The 19,850-nt window shown below is 42.1% G+C and overlaps 2 protein-coding genes across 2 annotated transcripts; both read left to right on the top strand.

The window, feature by feature from the left end:
• The first annotated feature begins 2,204 nt into the window (after positions 1-2,204).
• Positions 2,205-2,981, top strand: LOC149948093 (uncharacterized). The gene has a single exon (XM_090171016.1). It carries the CDS (start codon positions 2,205-2,207, stop codon positions 2,979-2,981), a length of 777 nt encoding a protein of 258 aa, XP_090027142.1.
• Positions 2,982-3,355: 374 nt separating this feature from the next.
• Positions 3,356-4,738, top strand: LOC149948092 (uncharacterized). The gene has a single exon (XM_090171015.1). It carries the CDS (start codon positions 3,356-3,358, stop codon positions 4,736-4,738), a length of 1,383 nt encoding a protein of 460 aa, XP_090027141.1.
• The last annotated feature ends 15,112 nt before the right edge of the window (positions 4,739-19,850 follow it).

Here is a 19,850-nt window from a genome sequence, read left to right as displayed (position 1 = left end):
AGCCCATCGCATTTTTTCCCTTTGGGTTTTTCTAAATTACATGAAGGTCTACTTAATCCCTGAATTTAAACAGAATCGATGAGTTACACCTCGGGTAGTCTCCTTGTTAGTTAGTTTTTTTGTCTATCTGTACTTTTGAACCTTTTAGGGTCATTTATGAATACAATTTCAAGTGGTATACAACGCGCTTTTTACCTCTCCGAGGGGACAAAGTCCCCTAGGAGGGGTTATACAACGACCGTGTCTGTCTGTGGGTCTGTGGGTGGGTCTGTGGGTCTGTCAGGACTGCGAACGCGTTCGCATTTTCGGTGCAAAGTGTAATCACTGCGTACGCAGTTTCTCAAAGGGTTGGCAAAACCACCGTGTGACGGTGAGCGTTAACGGATGCATTTGCGGTTTGGTTTGGATGGTGTTTTTTCGCTCACCGTCGTGACGGTTTGGTGTATTACGTTTTTGTAATGTTTATGCGTAGGTTGTGAGTGTTGAATTTGTTGTGTTTGTGTTCAGATGGTTGTGCATGTTGAGTCTGTTGTGTTTATATGGGCGTTTTCTCTCCAACTTCTTCTTAATGACTTTGGGACGGACCGAGTGCTGAGTGTAATGCTACCTCTCAACGTACAATGGCAGGGTTTCCACCAGTTGTACACGGTATTCGTCTTAGTATCAATTTGCGATCGCATCGGGCGGGATTTGAACCCGAGACCTCCTGATTGACAGGCGGACGTTCTACCACAGAACCACCGACACTTGTTACGCCTTATTGAAAATTAGACCTTCAGCTTTATCGGAAGCGTATTTAATAGAGTACGAAACTTTGGTTTAATTGAAATAGAATTGAAATTGAAATTATTGCATCGAAGAAATTCTAATTTAGCGTTTCTCTATTGATTAAAAACAAATGCGCCACCCAGGTTTCGAACCCAGACCATTCGGCTTGGCAGTCGAGCGCTCTACCACAGAACCACCGATAGCTGCTTAGATTCACTGAAATTAAGACAGGCATCGTAAGCATAATAGGTAATAAAGTCTTTTTTTATTAATGAATTTATGAAGGCCTAATCTGGTATTTTTTAAAGGTTAAATCTTGTTTTAGCGCAGTCAGCCGAGATTAGAGGGTTAAAGGGTAGACCCTGTGGGTGGTCCACTTTCTTAACGACCTATATATAGTTCTGTTAATTCAAAGGAGATAATTTAACGTTAATTGCTTTAAGAGCTGGCGGTTAGTCAAGTGGCTCTCTGTGCTTTGTTGATGGTAAGGTTTTTGCTTCTTGTAAATACATTTGGTGTGGATATTTGGATATCTACGATTTCTAACGCAGTCAATGATTTCTTGGGTGTGCGAGTCATTATATGATATTGGAAATTGGACGGCATTGGTCTTTTTCATGTGGTATGCGTCACAACGTCAACAGGAAGTGAACGAGTCGTCCACTACCAGATATCTACGGTATCTTCATCAAGGGCGAGTGTTGAAATAAAATGAGCGTTAAAGATGCGGCAAGTATTTCGTGGGCGAGTAATTCCAAAAAGCCTCTGTAGATATTTCTTTCATTAAAATTTGCTAAGTATTATATTTAACTGATAAACTTGTTCTGTAAAAGGGTTTAATTCAATTGTGCATTGTTATAGTACGTCTAACTTACTGTTGTAACTACTTAACTTATGATATTCTGAATGAATTAAAATTGGTCGTTTCGTCTCAATTATTTTAATTATAATTAAAATTTTATACCGGGCGGGATAGAAATGGGTTAATATTTTTAACAAATAACTCTAAATTGCGGAGATATATCTTTAATTTATTTTGACATATATGTTTGCGACTACGTGCACTTTGTGTAAATATAGCATTTTTTACTTCCAGCTTGTTATCTAAACTTATTTTTTACCGTTTCATTTTTACTATAAATACGTAATGTATCTATCAAAAAGGGTAGTGTGTTCGAATAATGACTTTCGAGTTCTGTACCGTTTCTAAATCGTCATGTAATAAATTGTATATAGAATTTTAATTAAGTGTAAAGAAGTTTATTTCCGTGTGTGATCAGTCTGGTATGCGCTACATTTTTGGTCCGTCGAGCCGGATCTCAGTACATCAGTGAGCATCTACAACTCATCTGGGAGAACTGGTCGTCTAATCCTTGCGTGTGGAACAGTCTGATTTATACGGAAGTCATTCAAACTTCATCTTGGCGTTGTTAACCATGGATGTACTACTCAACAAACGTCGTGCCATCAAGGGGCAGCTAACAAGACTAGAAACGATCCGCACCAGTCATGCAATTCAACCACTTACCGATCTTGCTGTCGCGACGTACCGAGACAAGGCCGACAAGCTCCTGAACGAATTGGAAGACCTACAAGCAGTCATAGTAGAACGATGTACAGCAGCCGATTTCGATATACATGAAACGGAATACAACGAACTAATCGCACGAGCAGAAGACCTTAGCCTGTTTTACAATGGTCTCCTCCTTCAATGTAGAAGGGTAGCTCCACCACCAGTTACAGCGCAGACAACGGCTGATATCAAACTCCCAAAGATGGAACTTCCAACTTTCAGTGGTAACTATACCGACAGGTTCACGTTTCATGATTTGTTTACTGCCACGGTGCACAATTCACCGCTGTTTGGAGCACAGAAGCTACAGTATCTGAAGTCGTCTCTTCGTGGAGAAGCCGCATTACTTATTCAATCGATCCTCATTACGGACGCCAACTACAACGAAGTATGGAATATTCTTTTGGATCGCGATAATAACACTCTAGAAGTAATAGGAGCGCACATCAAAAGACTATTCAATCAACCAGGTATCAAGGACGAATCGGCCACAGCCATTCGGTGCCTAATCGACACAACGACCGAATGCCTCCGATCGTTACGAGTCCTCAATGAGCCAGTCAACCACTGGGATGCAATTCTTCTCCACATTGTCAAGGAGAAATTGGATCCAGAGACCAGGAAGCAGTGGGAACTTTAGCTCACCGGCACTACCCGACCTGCATTCCAGGAGCTAACAACATTCCTTGAGCAGCGAGCACGGGCACTACTGGCGTCATCGTCAGCCAATTCAACCAGAGCGAAAAATATTGCTGCTTTTCATCCAAGGAGAAGCACAGTTGCACACCATGGCGCAGTCCAAGACTCTTGTACCGTTTGTGGGGAGCCCATGCCGTCTACAAATGTGAATCACTGCAAAAATCTACAATCTAGGACCGTTGGAAAGTCATAAAGGAACGCTCATTATGCTATAACTGCCTGCGGAGCGACCACCAGGTTTCAAAGTGCAGATCTGGAAGCTGTCGCAAGTGCTCAGCGAAGCACAGTACGCTTCTGCATCGAGACTCTCAGTCAATGGAGTCGGTGACGGGTGCGACTGGTGTCTGCTTGGTATCCAGAGACACTGTCCCAGCTCAAGTAGTTTTGGCCACCGCAATCATTCAGGTCGAGTTATCAAGTGGTCAACTTCAATCATTTCGAGCCCTTATCGATTCTGGTTCACAGGCCAGCTTCATCACTGAGAAATGCTGTAAAACACTACAACTTAAACGACGACGTCTTAATGTCACAATAGGAGGAATTGGAGGTGTGGGCGTTGGAACTTCCCGTGGGAGCGTTCAACTCTGTATCAGAACAGTCGACGGGAGCCCTTCAATTAAGGTCGATGCACAGGTCCTTAACACTGTCACTGCAGATTTACCGAACTTTCCTATCAACGTCGAGTCTTGGAATCACATTAAGAAACTCAAGCTAGCAGACTCAACATTCCAACAGCCTGGACCTATTGACGTACTGTTGGGCGCTGATATCTATCTACATATTGTCCGAGATGGTATCTGTAAGGGACGACCAGGTACCGCCGGAGCATTTAATACAGTATTCGGTTGGGTGATCTGTGACTACACGGGGGTGACGAATTCAATTACACAAGCTCCAGTAATCCAAATACATCCTTGTACCATCGACGAGCAACTCGAAAGGTTCTGGTCATTAAAAGATATTTCTTCAAAACGAGCATTAACCGCCGCTGAACTTCAGTGCGAAGAAAGCTACTCCAAATTTACCACTCGCACCAAAGAAGGCAGATACGTCATTCGCCTACCGTTAAAAGGTCCTGAAGAATTTGGTGATTCCAGAAGATTGGCGGTTCTAAGGTTCCTGAATCAAGAAAAGCGACTACAATTAGATCCAGAACTATACGAACAATATCGTACCTTCATGAAAGAGTACATCAAACTTGGTCACATGTGTCTGATCTCCGAAAACGAACGTGCAGCTCAAAAGGGGTATTACCTTCCACATCACGCCATTCTCAAGGAAAGCAGTACGACTACAAAATTGAGAGTTGTCTTTGACGCATCGGCCAAAACAACTAACGGCTCATCACTGAACGATATTCTGCTTGTCGGTGCGAAGATCCAGGATGACCTCATCTGGCTCTTAATACGTTTCAGATTCCATGCTGTAGTCATGACCGCCAATATTGAGAAAATGTACCGACAAATCCTGGTACATTCAGAGGATACGCATCTACAACGAGTCGTATGGCGCTCGGATCCTTCGGATAAGCTACGAGACTACAAACTACTGACCGTCACCTATGGAACTGCCGCTGCACCTTTCCTGGTCACTCGTACCTTATCGCAGTTGGAATCAGACGTTCAGCACAAGCATCCTAACGCATCACGAGCACTAAAAGACGATTTTTACGTCGACGATCTGTTAACAGGGGCCTAAGACACTAAACGGGCCCTTCAGCTACAATCCGAACTTCTGCAAGCATCCTCCGAAGGCGGGTTTCAACTACGAAAGTGGACATCGAATGACTGCAAACTACTCGCATCATTACCAGCAGGACTGCGTGAAATCCACGGTCCGTTGAACCTAGACAATACAGAGTATCAAAACTCTGGGTCTCCTATGGACATCGGCGACAGAATTATTTTCATTCGCAGTTACGGTAACAACCGATCATTCACTAAACGAAGTATCCTATCCCAGTTTGCTAAGATTTTTGACCCCATGGGACTCTTGGCACCCGTAATCGTGAAGACCAAAATCCTTCTCCAAGATTTATGGAGGCACAAGCTCGGCTGGGACGATGAACTTCCTGACAGCGTCACCGCGAAGTGGAAGAGCTTTCAGACCGATCTTACTGGCATCAAGCCCTTAACCATTCAACGTCATACCGCACTCTTCAAGGGTTTTGCGACGCATCCGAAAAAGCCTACGCCACCGCCGTTTACCTACAAACTAAGAACCTAGACGGTTCAATCTCATCTCATAGCAGCCAAGACCAAGGTAGCTCCTCTTAAGCAAATTTCGCTACCGAAGCTCGAGCTGTCCTTCTCAACCGTCTCATCAAGATAGTTCAAGATGCGTTGAAGGACCGTATCCAAAAGCTCCATTGTTGGACCGATTCAATGACTGTATTGGGATGGTTGTCTTCGCCTCCACAGCGCTGGAGGACATTCATCGCAAACCGTGTTTCTGAAATCCAGGGTTCCGTCCAGGGCGTTCAATGGCATCAGGTTAAGGCGAATATAATCCAGCCGACTGCGCCTCCCGGGGAATCTCTGCCATCGAACTCCAGAATCGCTCTCTATGGTGGCGTGAACCTGGTTTCATTAATCAACCCATGGAACCGGTGGGCCAAGTCGACCTCCGAGAAACAGAAGACTGTCTTTCCGAAGCACGATCAATTCCTGTAATGTTGACTCAAGGGAAGATTGACACATTCCTACTCGACAAGTACTCATCGCTGATCACGCTTCTCCGCGTCACAGCGTATCTCCGTCGATTCGCAAGAAATACTTCAACTCCGAAACCAGACAGGGCAATGGGTCCACTAACCACTCCCGGGATAGAGTTGGCTCTACAATGTTGGATTGGGATCGTCCAACGACAAGACTTCGCTGAGGAAATTCACACCCTCAAGAAAAATCAACCTTGTTGTGGTTAACGGTAATAGTTAGTGTAGGGAGCTGTTGAATCGCGTGGCTCGCGTGGCATGCAGGGCTTGCCACCACCCTCCTACGCATTGTAACCCGGCCACCTGAATTAAAAGGCTTCAAAAGTCGCTTGATGACTTAGGCCTAAGGTGGTGCCTTGGGTATTAGCCTAGCTGATTATTACCTATTTATCCAAGAAGTAAATTATTGTCGCTGAACCCATTTCTCGACTCAGATGGTATACTTAAAGTTGGAGGTCTTATTCGACACGCTAACATCAACACCGACCGTATCCATCAAAGGATCTTACCACGACGAAGCAAGTTGACCGACTTGATCCTCGTCTACGAACATCTAAAGCATCTTCATGCGGGGCCTCAACTCCTAATGGCGGTTATTCAACGACGCTTCTGGGTTCCCGGGCACTTTCTCATCAGCGACGCCCTGACGGCTATACCAGAGCCTGATCTTACGTCCACCAAGACAAATCGCTTAACTAGATGGCAGCTCGGCCAACAACTCGTGCAACACTTCTGGCGCAGATGGCACAACGCATACCTGACGAGGCTACAACAACGTCCCAAATGGCTGTCCATCAAGCGTAATCTAAAGGTCGATGACCTGATTCTTATCAAAGAAGACGACCTACAAAATGGAGACTCGGCCGCATCCAAGAAGTCCATCCTGGAGCTGATGATTGCGTTCGGGTAGTCACAATTAGAACTGCCGACCGCATACTACAACGACCGGTCTCAAAGATATGCCTATTACCATTAGACGTATGAACTATATTTTCTATAATTTAAAATGGTATTTTAAGGACACCGGAATGTTTACGACTACGTGAACTTTGTGTAAATATAGCATTTTTTACTTCCAGCTTCTTATCTAAACTTATTTTTTACCGTTTCATTTTTACTATAAATACGTAATGTATCTATCAACAAGTTGGCAAGCCAAAATATACCTCTCCTCGTAAGAATTGTCCCTAGTGGTATTAATTTTTCGAGACGACACTCAAAGATATCTCCGCAATTCAGAGTTATTTATGAACAACGTATTCTCGGTTCAAACCCTGCCCGGTATAAAAGTTTAATTTTAATTATTGAGACGAAACAATCGAGTTTAATTTATTCAGAATATTATAAATTAAGTAGTTACAACAGCGAGTTAGATTTACTAAAACAATGCACAATTGAATTTAACCCTTTTTACAGTACATGTTTATCAGTTGAATATAATACTAAGCAAATTTTAATGAAAGAAATATCTACAGATGGTATTTGTATTTTTCTCGCTTACGAAATACTTGCCGCATCTTTAACGCTCATTTTATTTCAACACTCGTAGACTTCCAATTGACGTTGTGACACAGACCGCATGAAAAAGACCAATACCATCAAATTTCCAATATCATATAATGACTCGCGCACCCAGGAAATCATTGACTGCGTTAGAAATCGTAGATATCCAAATATCCACACCAAATATATTTACAAGAAGCAAAAACCTTACCATCAACAAAGCACAGAGAGCCACTTGACTAACCGCCAGCTCTTAAAGCAATAAACGTTAAATTATCTTCTTTGAATTAACACAACTATATATAGGTCGTTAATAATACCCGTAAATAAATAACAAAAAACTAACAAAGTGGACCACCCACAGGGTCTACCCTTTAACCCTCTTATCTCGTCTGACTGCGCTAAAACAAGATTTAACCTTTAAAATTTCATTCGTAAAAAAACAGATTAGGCCTTCATAAATTAATTCATAAAACAAGTTGGCAAGCCAAAATATACCTCTCCTCGGAAGTATGGTCCCTAGTGGTATTAATTTCTCGATACGACCCCCAAAGATATCTCCGCAATTCAGAGTTATTTACGAAAAACGTATTCTCGGTTCAAACCCTGCCCGGTATAAAATTTTAATTTTAATTTAAATAATTGAGACGAAACAATCGAGTTTAATTTATTCAGAATATTATAAATTAAGTAGTTACAACAGCGAGTTAGATTCACTAAAACAATGCACAATTGAATTTAACCCTTTTTACAGTACATGTTTATCAGTTGAATATAATACTAAGCAAATTTTAATGAAAGAAACATCTACAGATGGTATTTGTATTTTTCTCGCTTACGAAATACTTGCCGCATCTTTAACGCTCATTTTATTTCAACTTCCAGTTGACGTTGTGACACATACCGCATGAAAAAGACCAATGCCGTCCAATTTCCAATATCATATAATGACTCGCACACCCAAGAAATCATTGACTGCGTTAGAAATCGTAGATATCCAAATATCCACACCAAATATATTTACAAGAAGCAAAAACCTTACCATCAACAAAGCACAGAGAGCCACTTGACTAACCGACAGCTCTTAAAGCAATAAACGTTAAATTATCGACTTTGCATTAACACAACTATATATAGGTCGTTAAATAACAAAAAAAACTAACAAAGTGGACCACCCACAGGGTCTACCCTTTAACCTCTAATCTCGGCTGACTGCGCTAAAACAAGATTTAACCTTTAAAAAAAACCAGATTAGGCCTTCATAAATTCATTAATAAAAAAAGACTTTATTACCTATTATGCTTACGATGCCTGTCTTAATTTCAGTGAATCTAAGCAGCTATCGGTGGTTCTGTGGTAGAGCGCTCGACTGCCAAGCCGAATGGTCTGGGTTCGAAACCTGGGTGGCGCATTTGTTTTTAATCAATAGAGAAACGCTAAATTAGAATTTCTTCGATGCAATAATTTCAATTTCAATTCTATTTCAATTAAACCAAAATTTCGTACTCTATTAAATACGCTTCCGATAAAGCTGAAGGTCTAATTTTCAATAATGCGTAACAAGTGTCGGTGGTTCTGTGGTAGAACGTCCGCCTGTCAATCAGGAGGTCTCGGGTTCAAATCCCGCCCGATGCGATCGCAAATTGATACTAAGACGAATACCGTGTACAACTGGTGGAAACCCTGCCATTTGGACGTTGAGAGGTAGCATTACACTCAGCACTCGGTCCGTCCCAAAGTCATTAAGAAGAAGTTGGAGAGAAAACGCCCATATAAACACAACAGACTCAACATGCACAACCATCTGAACACAAACACAACAAATTCAACACTCACAACCTACGCATAAACATTACAAAAACGTAATACACCAAACCGTCACGACGGTGAGCGAAAAAACACCATCCAAACCAAACCGCAAATGCATCCGTTAACGCTCACCGTCACACGGTGGTTTTGCCAACCCTTTAAGAAACTGCGTACGCAGTGATTACACTTTGCACCGAAAATGCGAACGCGTTCGCAGGCCTGACAGACCCACAGACCCACAGACCCACAGACAGACACGCTGGTTGTATAACCCCTCCTAGGGGACTTTGTCCCCTCGGAGAGGTAAAAAGACTTTATTACTATTATGCTTTAGATGAGTGTCTTAATTTCAGTGAACCTAACCAGCTATCGGTGGTTCTGTGGTAGAGCGCTCGATTGCCAAGCCGAAAGGCCTGAGTTCGAAACCTGCGTGGCGCATTTGTTTTTAATCAATAGAGAAACGCTAAATTAGAATTTCTTCGATGCAATAATTTCAATTCTATTTCAATTAAACCAAAATTTCGTACTCTATTAAATACGCTTCCGATATAGCTGAAGGTCTAATTTTCAATGAAGTATAACAAGTGTCGGTGGTTCTGTGGTAGAACGTCCGCCTGTCAAGCAGGAGGTCTCGGGTTCAAATCCCGCCCGATGCGATCGCAAATTGATACTAAGACGAATACCGTGTACAACTGGTGGAAACCCTGCCATTGGACGTTGAGAGGTAGCATTACACTCAGCACTCGGTCCGTCCCAAAGTCATTAAGAAGAAGTTGGAGAGAAAACGCCCATATAAACACAACAGACTCAACATGCACAACCATCTGAACACAAACACAACAAATTCAACACTCACAACCTACGCATAAACATTACAAAAACGTAATACACCAAACCGTCACGACGGTGAGCGAAAAAACACCAACCAAACCCAACCGCAAAAGAATCCGTTAACGCTCACCGTCACACGGTGGTTTTGTGAACCCTTCGAGAAACTGCGAACGCAGAGATCTCAAGAAACTGCGTACGCAGTGATTACACTTTGCACAGAAAATGCGAACGCGTTAGCAGGCCTGACAGACAGACAGACAGACCCACAGACAGACACGGTGATTGTATAGTCCCCTCGGAGAGGTATAAAACCAGATTAGGCCTTCAAAAATTCATACATAAAAAAATTCAAGACTTTATTACCTATTATGCTTACGATGAGTGTCTTAATTTCAGTGAATCTCAGAAGGTATCGGTGGTTCTGTGGTAGAGCGCTCGACTGCCAAGCCGAATGGCCTGGGTTCGAAACCTGGGTGGCGCGTTTGTTTTTAATCAATAGAGAAATCACTAAATTAGAATTTCTTCGATGCAATAATTTAAATCTTACACGAAATCTTATTCTATATCAAATAAACCAAAATTTCATACTCTATTAAATACGCTTCCGATAAAACTGAAGGTCTAGTTTTCGATAAAGCGTAATGTGTGTCGGTGGTTCTGTGGTAGAACGTCCGCCTGTCAAGTAGGCGGTCTCGGGTTCGAAACCCGCCCTATACGATCGCAAATTGATTTTTAGACGAATACCGTGAACAATTGGTGGAAATCCTGCTATTGGACGTTGAGAGGTTGCCGTAACACTCAGCATTCGCTCCGTCCCAAAAGTCAATAAGAAGGAGTAGGAATAAACACAGCCATGACAACCAGCGCGATGGTAGGCGTTAACGAAAAAAACACTAACCAAACTCAACGCAGTCGCAAATTTATCCGTTAACGCTTACCGTCACACCGTGGTTTTGCCAACCTTTAAACTGCTAAAACGGTTATTCGACTGCGTACGCAGTGATTACCCTTTGCCCCGAAAATGCGAACGCGTTCGCAGGCCTGACAGACAGACCCACAGACAGACACGGTGGTTGTATAACCCCTCCTAGGGTACAAAGTCTCCTCGGAGAGGTAAAAAGGTTAGTGTGTTCGAGTAATGGCTTTCGAGTTATGTACCGTTTCTAAATCGTCATGTAATAAATTGTATATAGAATTTTAATTAAGTGTAAAGAAGTTTATTTCCGTGTGTGATCAGTCTGGTATGCGCTACAATATGCGCTGTAATTGTTTAGCCTTCACTGTTCAGTTAAGGGTTTTTTGTGTGCGTTATAAGCCGGGAATTGTTAACGGTAAGCTGTTTTTGGTTTTTTCTATTTCAATTTTCATTACCGTGGGTATATGGATTGTCATCTTCTGGATTTCTAAGTATTTTAATTAACTTGTTACTTGGTTGGGTTATTATTAAATATTTTTCTATTGGTTATTTTTCTTGTTTTATTTCGTTTATCGAAAGTGTTGATAATTTGGGGGATAATTAATGTCTACCATTTTTATTTGCATTGATTTTTATCGGCTTCGTTGGGTTGTCGTCATGAACCCACGCAGTTTTTATTAGTGCTTTCACTTATAGTTTTGGTTTTCACTTTAAGACCTATAATACAATGGGTTGATTTTGTCTATAAAATAGTTTTTCGCACGTATATTTTACGTTTCGTGAGCGTTCAAATAATTTTAAATTTTGTATTTTCTATTTCTCATTTGGTTGCTTTGTTAATTTAATAACGTTTTGGGTAGAAAGTTGGTATTTTTTTTCTATTGATATTGGAAATTGGTTTAAGGCAATAACATTTGTAATATTTATTATAATTATAATAAAAAATATTCTACTGGTTGCGATAGCACCGGGATTACGTTTTTTGGTGGACGCTTTGAATATAGCGAAATATCGTGGGTGCCGTGTCCAGTAGTTAATACGCCCAAGGGCAAATTCTTCGGAGGAGAGGTATATCTTGGCAAGCTTGCCAACTTGGTATATTCGTCTATTACTACTGTGTTCGGTTCCAAGTCGGATCTGGGTGCGAATGTCGGTGTGGAAAATAGGTATTGTAAAAAAAATGTATTAAAACAAAAGTAAGTATACACATGCTGGTTTGTTAGTTACGTTATAACCTTTTTCTCTGCCATAGATAGAAACAATATAGAAAATTTATTAAAAATTTATTTTTCAAGATTTTTCTGATGGCGAAAAGTTTTACTTTAATGCATTGTAAATATAAATTAGAAAATCACTCTCTATATGATGTAGTTCGCTCCGCCCTATTTTTTATTAATCAACCTGCGAACATACATATTTCACACGAACACCGTCAGCTTAACATCATCTTTAGCTGATTGGCACTAGTGAGAATCCCATGTTCAGGAGATGCCTCGCAGAGGAGGTGACATCCTCTCACGTCCTTTGTAGCAGCTGTTATGAACAGGCTAGAACCACATCTCGATCTGAGAAGCAGATTCTACGCTTCGTTTCCGAAATAGGACTTTTTCAAGTCTAATGGCTGAGGTAGCGCAATGGACCTCGGTCCTCTGGTCAGAGTGCTTGGTTGGCCACGACCGTCCTACTCTTACCATCAAATAATAATAAATAGCTTCGATTTTAACTAACTTTCCATAATATAAATGCTTTACAATGTATCTATGACGCCAGTCCCAGGTTCAGGTTTAGGTTCGGGATCGGGATCCGGGATTTAAGGGGTGAAATGGGGGTAAAATCGTCGAAAAGTCAATTTATTTATGATATTTCTCGCGACGATTTGTTTTCTCGTATATCAACATATTGTTTTCAGGCGAACTTGTTTATTTATCTCCGCTTATCTCGATTGACACTTGAACGTATATCTTATCGCGTTTTATCGTACGGAATAAGTTGAAATGATGTAAAAAGTGATAACCTAGGCGGCGCGTGTGCGGATTTCCTGGGACGCGGTTAATTGACGTCGAAGTAGTTGTTAAAGTGACGTAGAATGGAAATATTTTTAAACTCCATTTTAATATCATTAGCGCGTAAGTGGTTCATGTACCAAAAATTGGACCGCAAGTTTTTTTCTTTTAGGTGAATCTCTATGGAAGTTTAACATTACAATAAAGCTAATAGGTCCAGTTTAGGGTACTTATGATCCGAAATAGGGTACATAGGGCCAGTAATGGTGACTTTGGTCGCTTTTAGGGTACTTTCGGTCCAATTTTGGTTACAAGACGTGTGAGGGGTTAATGAAAATAAAAAAGCTCTTGACTAGCTCATTTCAAATGGCTATACGAAAACGTTAAATTACATTCCGATATACAAATATATACTCTTTACGTTCAATACGTTTAAATAGCTTTCTAAAGTTCTAAAGTTTATTGAGCTGGCAAAAGGCGAAGCCCATCACGCCAGAAGTAGAGTATTTACAGAAAGAAAATACAGGATAATAGTAACAGCAATAGGTTTAGTAATCTAAGCCTAAATACAGTTTTAATTCTTTGGAGAATTTTGGCCGAAGCGGGATACACTTTAAGTGATCTGGTAGCGAGTTCCAGTCCTTTACTGAAGATGGCACAAATGAATTTCTCCGGACTGACGTCCTCATGAAAGGGAGGACATAAGAGCCACCAGAACGAGATCCTCGCGGGGGACGCTTCCAAGGCGAGACCGAAGCGCTGAGCTCGGAGTACGCCCCACCCGACTTATGAATCACCGAGTTTATTGCCGTGAGACGCTTGACCATCCGACGCGACGTTAGAGTTGGCCAGCGGACATTCTGGAGAACCCGGGTTATACTAACGTCCCAGGAGTAGCCCACAGAGGTCGCGAACCGAACGGCCTTTCTTTGGACCATTTCCAGTTTGTGCGAACCGGCGGCCGTGGACGGAGACCACACTGAGGAGCAGTATTCTAGTATTGGCAGTACATAGGATTTGACGGCAGAGGACTTGGTGGGGAAAGAGCACCCATAGAGGTGGCGTCGAAGGAAGCCGAGCGCGCGATGGGCCTGGGAGACGATGTTCGAGACATGGACGTCCCAGGAGAGCGTGGAAGAGATAGTGACGCCCAGGTATTTGAAGTTTGAGACGTGGTCGAGGCCAACACCGTCGACCTGGTAGGCGTGACAAATTGGCGTAATGCCTGGCCGGTGCAGGCTAAGAACCTTGCATTTTTTGGCGTTTAGCTGGAGTTTCCACCGGGAGCCCCAGATAGTGATTTGAGTTAGGTCCGCCTGGAGAGTGATGTGGTCATTTGGGGAGAGGATGACCCGGGATAGCGCCATGAGACAACTCCGTGCCCGATGTCGTTGACGCAGACCGTAAACAGCAGCGGGCCGAGGACCGAACCCTGCGGGACACCAGAGGTAACAGGATACCAATCGGATTCAGCTCCAGGCAAGACCACGCGAAATTCACGATCCTCCAAATAGGCAGCAACCCACGACAGAGTTGCTCCGCGAACTCCGTAGCTGCGGAGTTTGGCGAGGAGGAGCTGGTGAAGAACGGTATCGAAAGCTTTCCTGAAGTCGAGAAATATTACGTCTACTTGGGGAGCGGAGTCCAAGCCAGCGGACCATGCGTCGACACTTGCGAGGAGTTGAGTTTCCGTGCTATAGCGCAACGGAAGCCGTGCTGCGCGGGAGTGAGAGCATGGTGCCTCTCGAGGTGCGCCGTGACATTGGAGGCAACTACGTGCTCGGTCACCTTTAGTAGCTGCGCCAGCAGCGAGATTGGGCGATATTCCTCCGGGTCGTCAGGCCGGCCACCTTTTGGGACTGGTGTCACATTAGCGCGCTTCCAGTCCTGCGGAAGAGTAGCCGTAGTCAGGGAGTACTCAATAAGCACCGCGACAGGTACAGCCAATACAGAAGCGCATCGGACTTGATTTTGGAACTTTCGCATCTAAGCTCGGATTTCATCATCGACGAGTCACTCCACTTTGGCCTCAGGCAAATGGCCTCGTCGAACGTTTGAATCGCACAATTAAAAAGTTTTTACGGACGTCTACAGTCGAAAAGTCCAACTGGCGTGACACCATCCATCAGTTTCTTTTGAACTATCGCGCCACACCTCACTCCTCAACCCTCGTTGCTCCGGCAACGGCCCTGTTCGGTAGAGACATTCATACCAAATTACCTCAAATACCTACTGTTCTCGATTCTCCCATCGCGGAAAAAATTCGTATTTCGGACGCAGCTGCAAAAACCCGCATGAAAGCTTACGCCGATAAAAGTCTATCGCTTCGTCCGAAACCCTTTTTGGTGGGGGAAAGAGTTTTGGTGAAAACCAGAAAACAGGGGAAAATGTTTCCAACCTTTGCGTCTGACGTCTTAACCGTGACTAAGGTTAAGGGATCCATGGTTACCGCGAAATATTCGAACAGAACCATAACTAGAAACCAATGTTTCTTCAAACATTTTTACGGTAACCCGATTCAAGAAATACAGTAAGTTCCTTGTTCCGCAAGGAACTTACTGTATTTCTTGATTTGTCTGTATAATTAACCAATTAATTCTACGTTATGGGTCATGAACCTTTTGTCGGGCTAGTAAAATAACTAAACAAATAACTCATTCCTACAAATCAGCTCATGTACACACTCTCATACACTCCTAGTGGAACAATACAGAACTCTCGTCACCTACTAATCATGACTAAAGGAATCTAAGGAATAGTGACGTGTAATAAGTGGTGGAAGTGTGACAATGTGGAAAATTGTTTCAATAAGTCAAAGAAAAACTAAGGTTGTTTATTATATATGATAGTGCTTGGTCACTAGTGGTGTTCCCCGAGGGTCTGTTTTGTGGTCAAGGAGTCGTTTTTGAAACTTTTTGCTGATGAGCCTGATGACAACAAGGTTGGCCGCGGTATTACCTCTGTGTCTGATGCTCTTTTACTTCAATCAGTTGTCAATGCATTAGATTATTGGGTGGGCTCGAACGGTATGAGTTTCAACTCCACCAAATCTTTAATTCTGCATTGTGGGAGTAATAACCCCCTCTTCCAGTATCGTCTTGGTGGCCAACTAATAGAATCTCAAAATATCATTCGTGATTTGGGGGTGTTGCTCTCGGGCAGAATGTTGGGGGACACTCATAGCAAAGCTGCTTCAGCCCGGTTAATGAGAGCCCTTTATCTATTAAAGTGCTCTTTTTCTTTTTTTAGTGCTAAATCATTTAAGATTTTGTATAGTGCTTATGTCCGTCCTCATCTGGACTATTGCTCGAGCATTTGGTCTCATCACCTTGTTAAAGACGTTGATAGATTTTAACGGGTGCAGAGGAAAGTCACGAAACTTGTCCCGGGTTTGCATACCCTCCCTTATCCTGACCGCCTTAAGCGCCTGGGCCTTTTGTCCCTTTCTGTTCGCCGCCTTCAAACTGACCTCATGGAAACTTTTAAGATTGTCCATGGTTTCTATGACTTGAAGGTCAACCAGTTCTTTACAATTAAGTGGACTGGTCAAAAAGCGCCAACCCTGTACAAAATCAGGTGCAACTGTTTATCCAGACAGGTCTTTTTCACTCAACGTGTTATTAACCACTGGAATGAACTCCCCTCTGCCGTCAAAACTAAATCCTCGGTTGGTACTTTTAAATCACGTTTGGACAAGTTTCGGGGCTGGATTTTCTAGCCAACTCCCCATTTTCCTCTTGTAAACGTCTGAATTAGCTTTATATTTTTGTATAGTTTGTTGTACTATTTACGGCATTATTTACCGCTTAATCTCGATGAAGACTTTCTTGCGGGTGTGTATTGAATCTCTGACGAAAGCGAATGAAGACCTCGATTTATATATAGTTTTTTAGTTAGGATGTCTGCCAACTGTTCTTCGCTTAAAACGAACATGACTTCAAGTATTCCTTGTTGTACCAACTCCGGGGCGTAGTACTGTCGGATAATAATATGTTTCTTACGGTGGTGGCTATGAATGATTGTTAACTCTTTGTCTCGATTGACGCCCATGTCAGCTTTGATGCCCTTTCCTGCTTCCATGGCGGCGACCAGCTCGGCTTCCTTATTCGGCAAAGTGACAGACTGCTGCTTTCGGCTGGCCCACGTAATTGGCCTTGATCCCGATAGACAGACTATTCCGGAAGTTGAACGCCGGGTCTTTTCGCAACCACCATAATTAGCATCGCAATAGGGAATTTTCGTTGTAGTACCACAAGCATTGGACAAGACCCATGGTTGATATTACCCACAGGTACCGGAGAATACGTTTGACGGCGTTTTAATCAGCTACAGTTGGATTTGACAGAGTTGGCGATGCTCGATTGACGGCGAACTCGATGTCAGGCCGTGTACCAAGGCTGCGTAGGAAAGACTCCCGGTGGCTGCAGAGTATATCATCACTCGTCTCTAGGACAATGGCAGGCATGTTTACAGTCTACCATATTGAATATTTCCAGAACTGTTTCAATATAAGCGCTCTGATGGAGAAAGATTGAACCATCTTTAGTGAAATCGATTTTGTGTCTACCGCTGTCGGGGCTACTAATTCTGAACGTCTCAAAACGGGCAACTGGAACAAAGGTTTCGTCGTAATCGACTTCTTCTCGTTGAGTAAAGCCCCTTGTTACGAGACTCGCCTTATGTTTGGCACTCGTTCCATCTTCGTGTCTTAATGCGACACACATATCTGTTACCAATGACTTTGCACCCTTGGGGAGGGTCGACTAGTTCGTAGACGCCGTGCTCGTTCATGGACGATAATTCATCATTCATCACCTTCTGCCATTTTACGGGACGTGCTTCTTCTGCTAATCGTGGCAATGCATCACAGACCAGGAAGGCTTTATTCGCATGTAAACAGCTGGTGTATGGAAGAGCTTTCTTTAATATTAATATTCGTCCTTGAAGAGAAGGTAATAGCACTTGCCTTTCATAGATGGCGTCGGTGACGGTCTCCAGAGGTCGGAATGAATTCATACTCCTGGTTTCATTGCTTTCTCCAATCGGGTTCCAAAGCTGTGTCCATTGAGTTATGAATAAATAGAGGTACAACTAAATCTGGCTGGCGCGGGACCAATTTCGTTCAACAAGGAGACTTTCTCAACTTTATCGTTCTACCGTGGCGGCATCTGTCTCTAGTGGTGGAAACTATATTGCAATTGAATTTTTTCTGATGCGAAATTGAAATGTAACAAACAAACCTTTGAAGTTGTTTAAAAATAATTTTATTCTGTCAACACGATCTTTTAACTCAAGTTACGGTGAGTTAGCTAATAATTATTTATTTTTAGCCATATAACTTAACAAAATATAGATGGCGCTACCGCCTAATTATAAATATGAATTTCGTAGTCTTATCAGAACAGGTCCCACGTAACCATGGCAACCGAAATCGTAGTTGTAATTCTAGCGGTATTATTCCCAATTCAATGGCTGTGCCTTATCATTTTGTCATTATTACAATCCTCACAGAGCTTACCAGTCTTGTGATCGATGACTTCGTAACCAAGTCTTTTCAACTTTGCCGCTACGTGGCGCTTATCTTGGTATAAGCCAGACTTGAAGATCCACTTTCTTTTCGTTTCTGGGATCATTTGTAAAGATGAACTGAATTATTTGGCTGCTCAACCTTTATTTTCAGTCGGAATAAGCTCTCAACCTTTCAGGTAGGCATAGATTAATTTATTCGACTTTGAATATTTTTATACAACCTGCATGACGTCGCTTGAAACTCTAGACTGTCGTTTCGCTTCATGGCGCTCTTCAGCGAGAAAATATTGCAGGGAAAGTCTCTGATGTACCAGACATTATGAATAACTTATCTGCCTCTCTTTTTTCTGATGTGGAAGATTACGGCGATGTCCCCTTCGCCGTCTGCTTGGAGGGTCGTTGGAGTGTCAAACTTCCTGAACCGGATCAATATGATGTGTAGGGCCGTGCTTAGAGGTCTCGCGGCCCCGGGCGAAATGCATGGGCGAAACTGAGTGTAGCGGCCCTCCGGCATATACATCCTTATGGTAAAATTTTAGCGGCCCCAGGGGCTCGATTCTGAGATTATCGGTAAGGAAGTTAACGGGAGAAAATCCTCGTTAACTTTGAAAATTGTCGCTAGCGAGAAAAAATGCAATTCTAAGGCTCTCGTTAAGAAAAATGTCGTCAGAAGAAACCTAAAATTGTCGTTAATTCTAACGACAAAAAAAAGGTGTAGTTAGAGCCACGGGCGACAATTTTTTTTTAAAGATGGCGATATTTTCGAGACATGAAATTTGAGATTTAGCACAGGAAATTGAAAATAATCGTGATTTACAACTTCAAAAAGTAATACAATATCGAGCTCAAGCATTTGAATAAGATGAGTATAGATTTAAGAGTTTATTTATGGTAAAAAAAACTCACGTATACTCATTGTGATAGGTTTGGTGAGAGTTTATCAAAAAACCAATACACTGGCAATACCAGTGAATATTAAAAACGAATATTAACTTACTAGATTAATATATCTAAAAATACCATAGTTAAGTAAATTATAACACTAATAAATTATTCCCCTCGGGTGTAATAACAACAAACAGTTACTTTTACCATTTGATTATGTTTTTAAAAGCATCGGTTCCAATGAATTTCGGTGAAGTAAGATGAAAATATTTACCAAATACTCAACTAGGAATTTTCTGTACGTTTATTAACTCAAGTTATTCTTTTATTATTCACAATGAACACTTTTTCTTCTTCTTCTACGTCTAAAGCTTGGTTTACACTAGCGCACGTCAATGTATTTTTCTTTACGCGCGTGAAAACGTTATTATGCTTGCAGAAGCCCCGCCAGGATTTTTTCGCGAGTAGGCACTGCGTGATTAAGAGGCCCCCATAAAAAACTCCTTTGTAATTTTTGTTGTTCTTTAACAAGCCAAATTGTATATAATTATTTAAAAATTTTATTATTATTAAATCAATAAAATTTTTATTATTATTAAATTAATAAAAATTTTATTATTA

Source organism: Leiobunum rupestre, chromosome 4 (assembly GCF_980474605.1).
Source record: "Leiobunum rupestre chromosome 4, qqLeiRupe1.1.hap1, whole genome shotgun sequence".
Taxonomy (NCBI): domain Eukaryota; kingdom Metazoa; phylum Arthropoda; class Arachnida; order Opiliones; family Sclerosomatidae; genus Leiobunum; species Leiobunum rupestre.
Note: the sequence above shows the minus strand (reverse complement) of the source record. Positions and strands in the feature narration are given on the sequence as shown.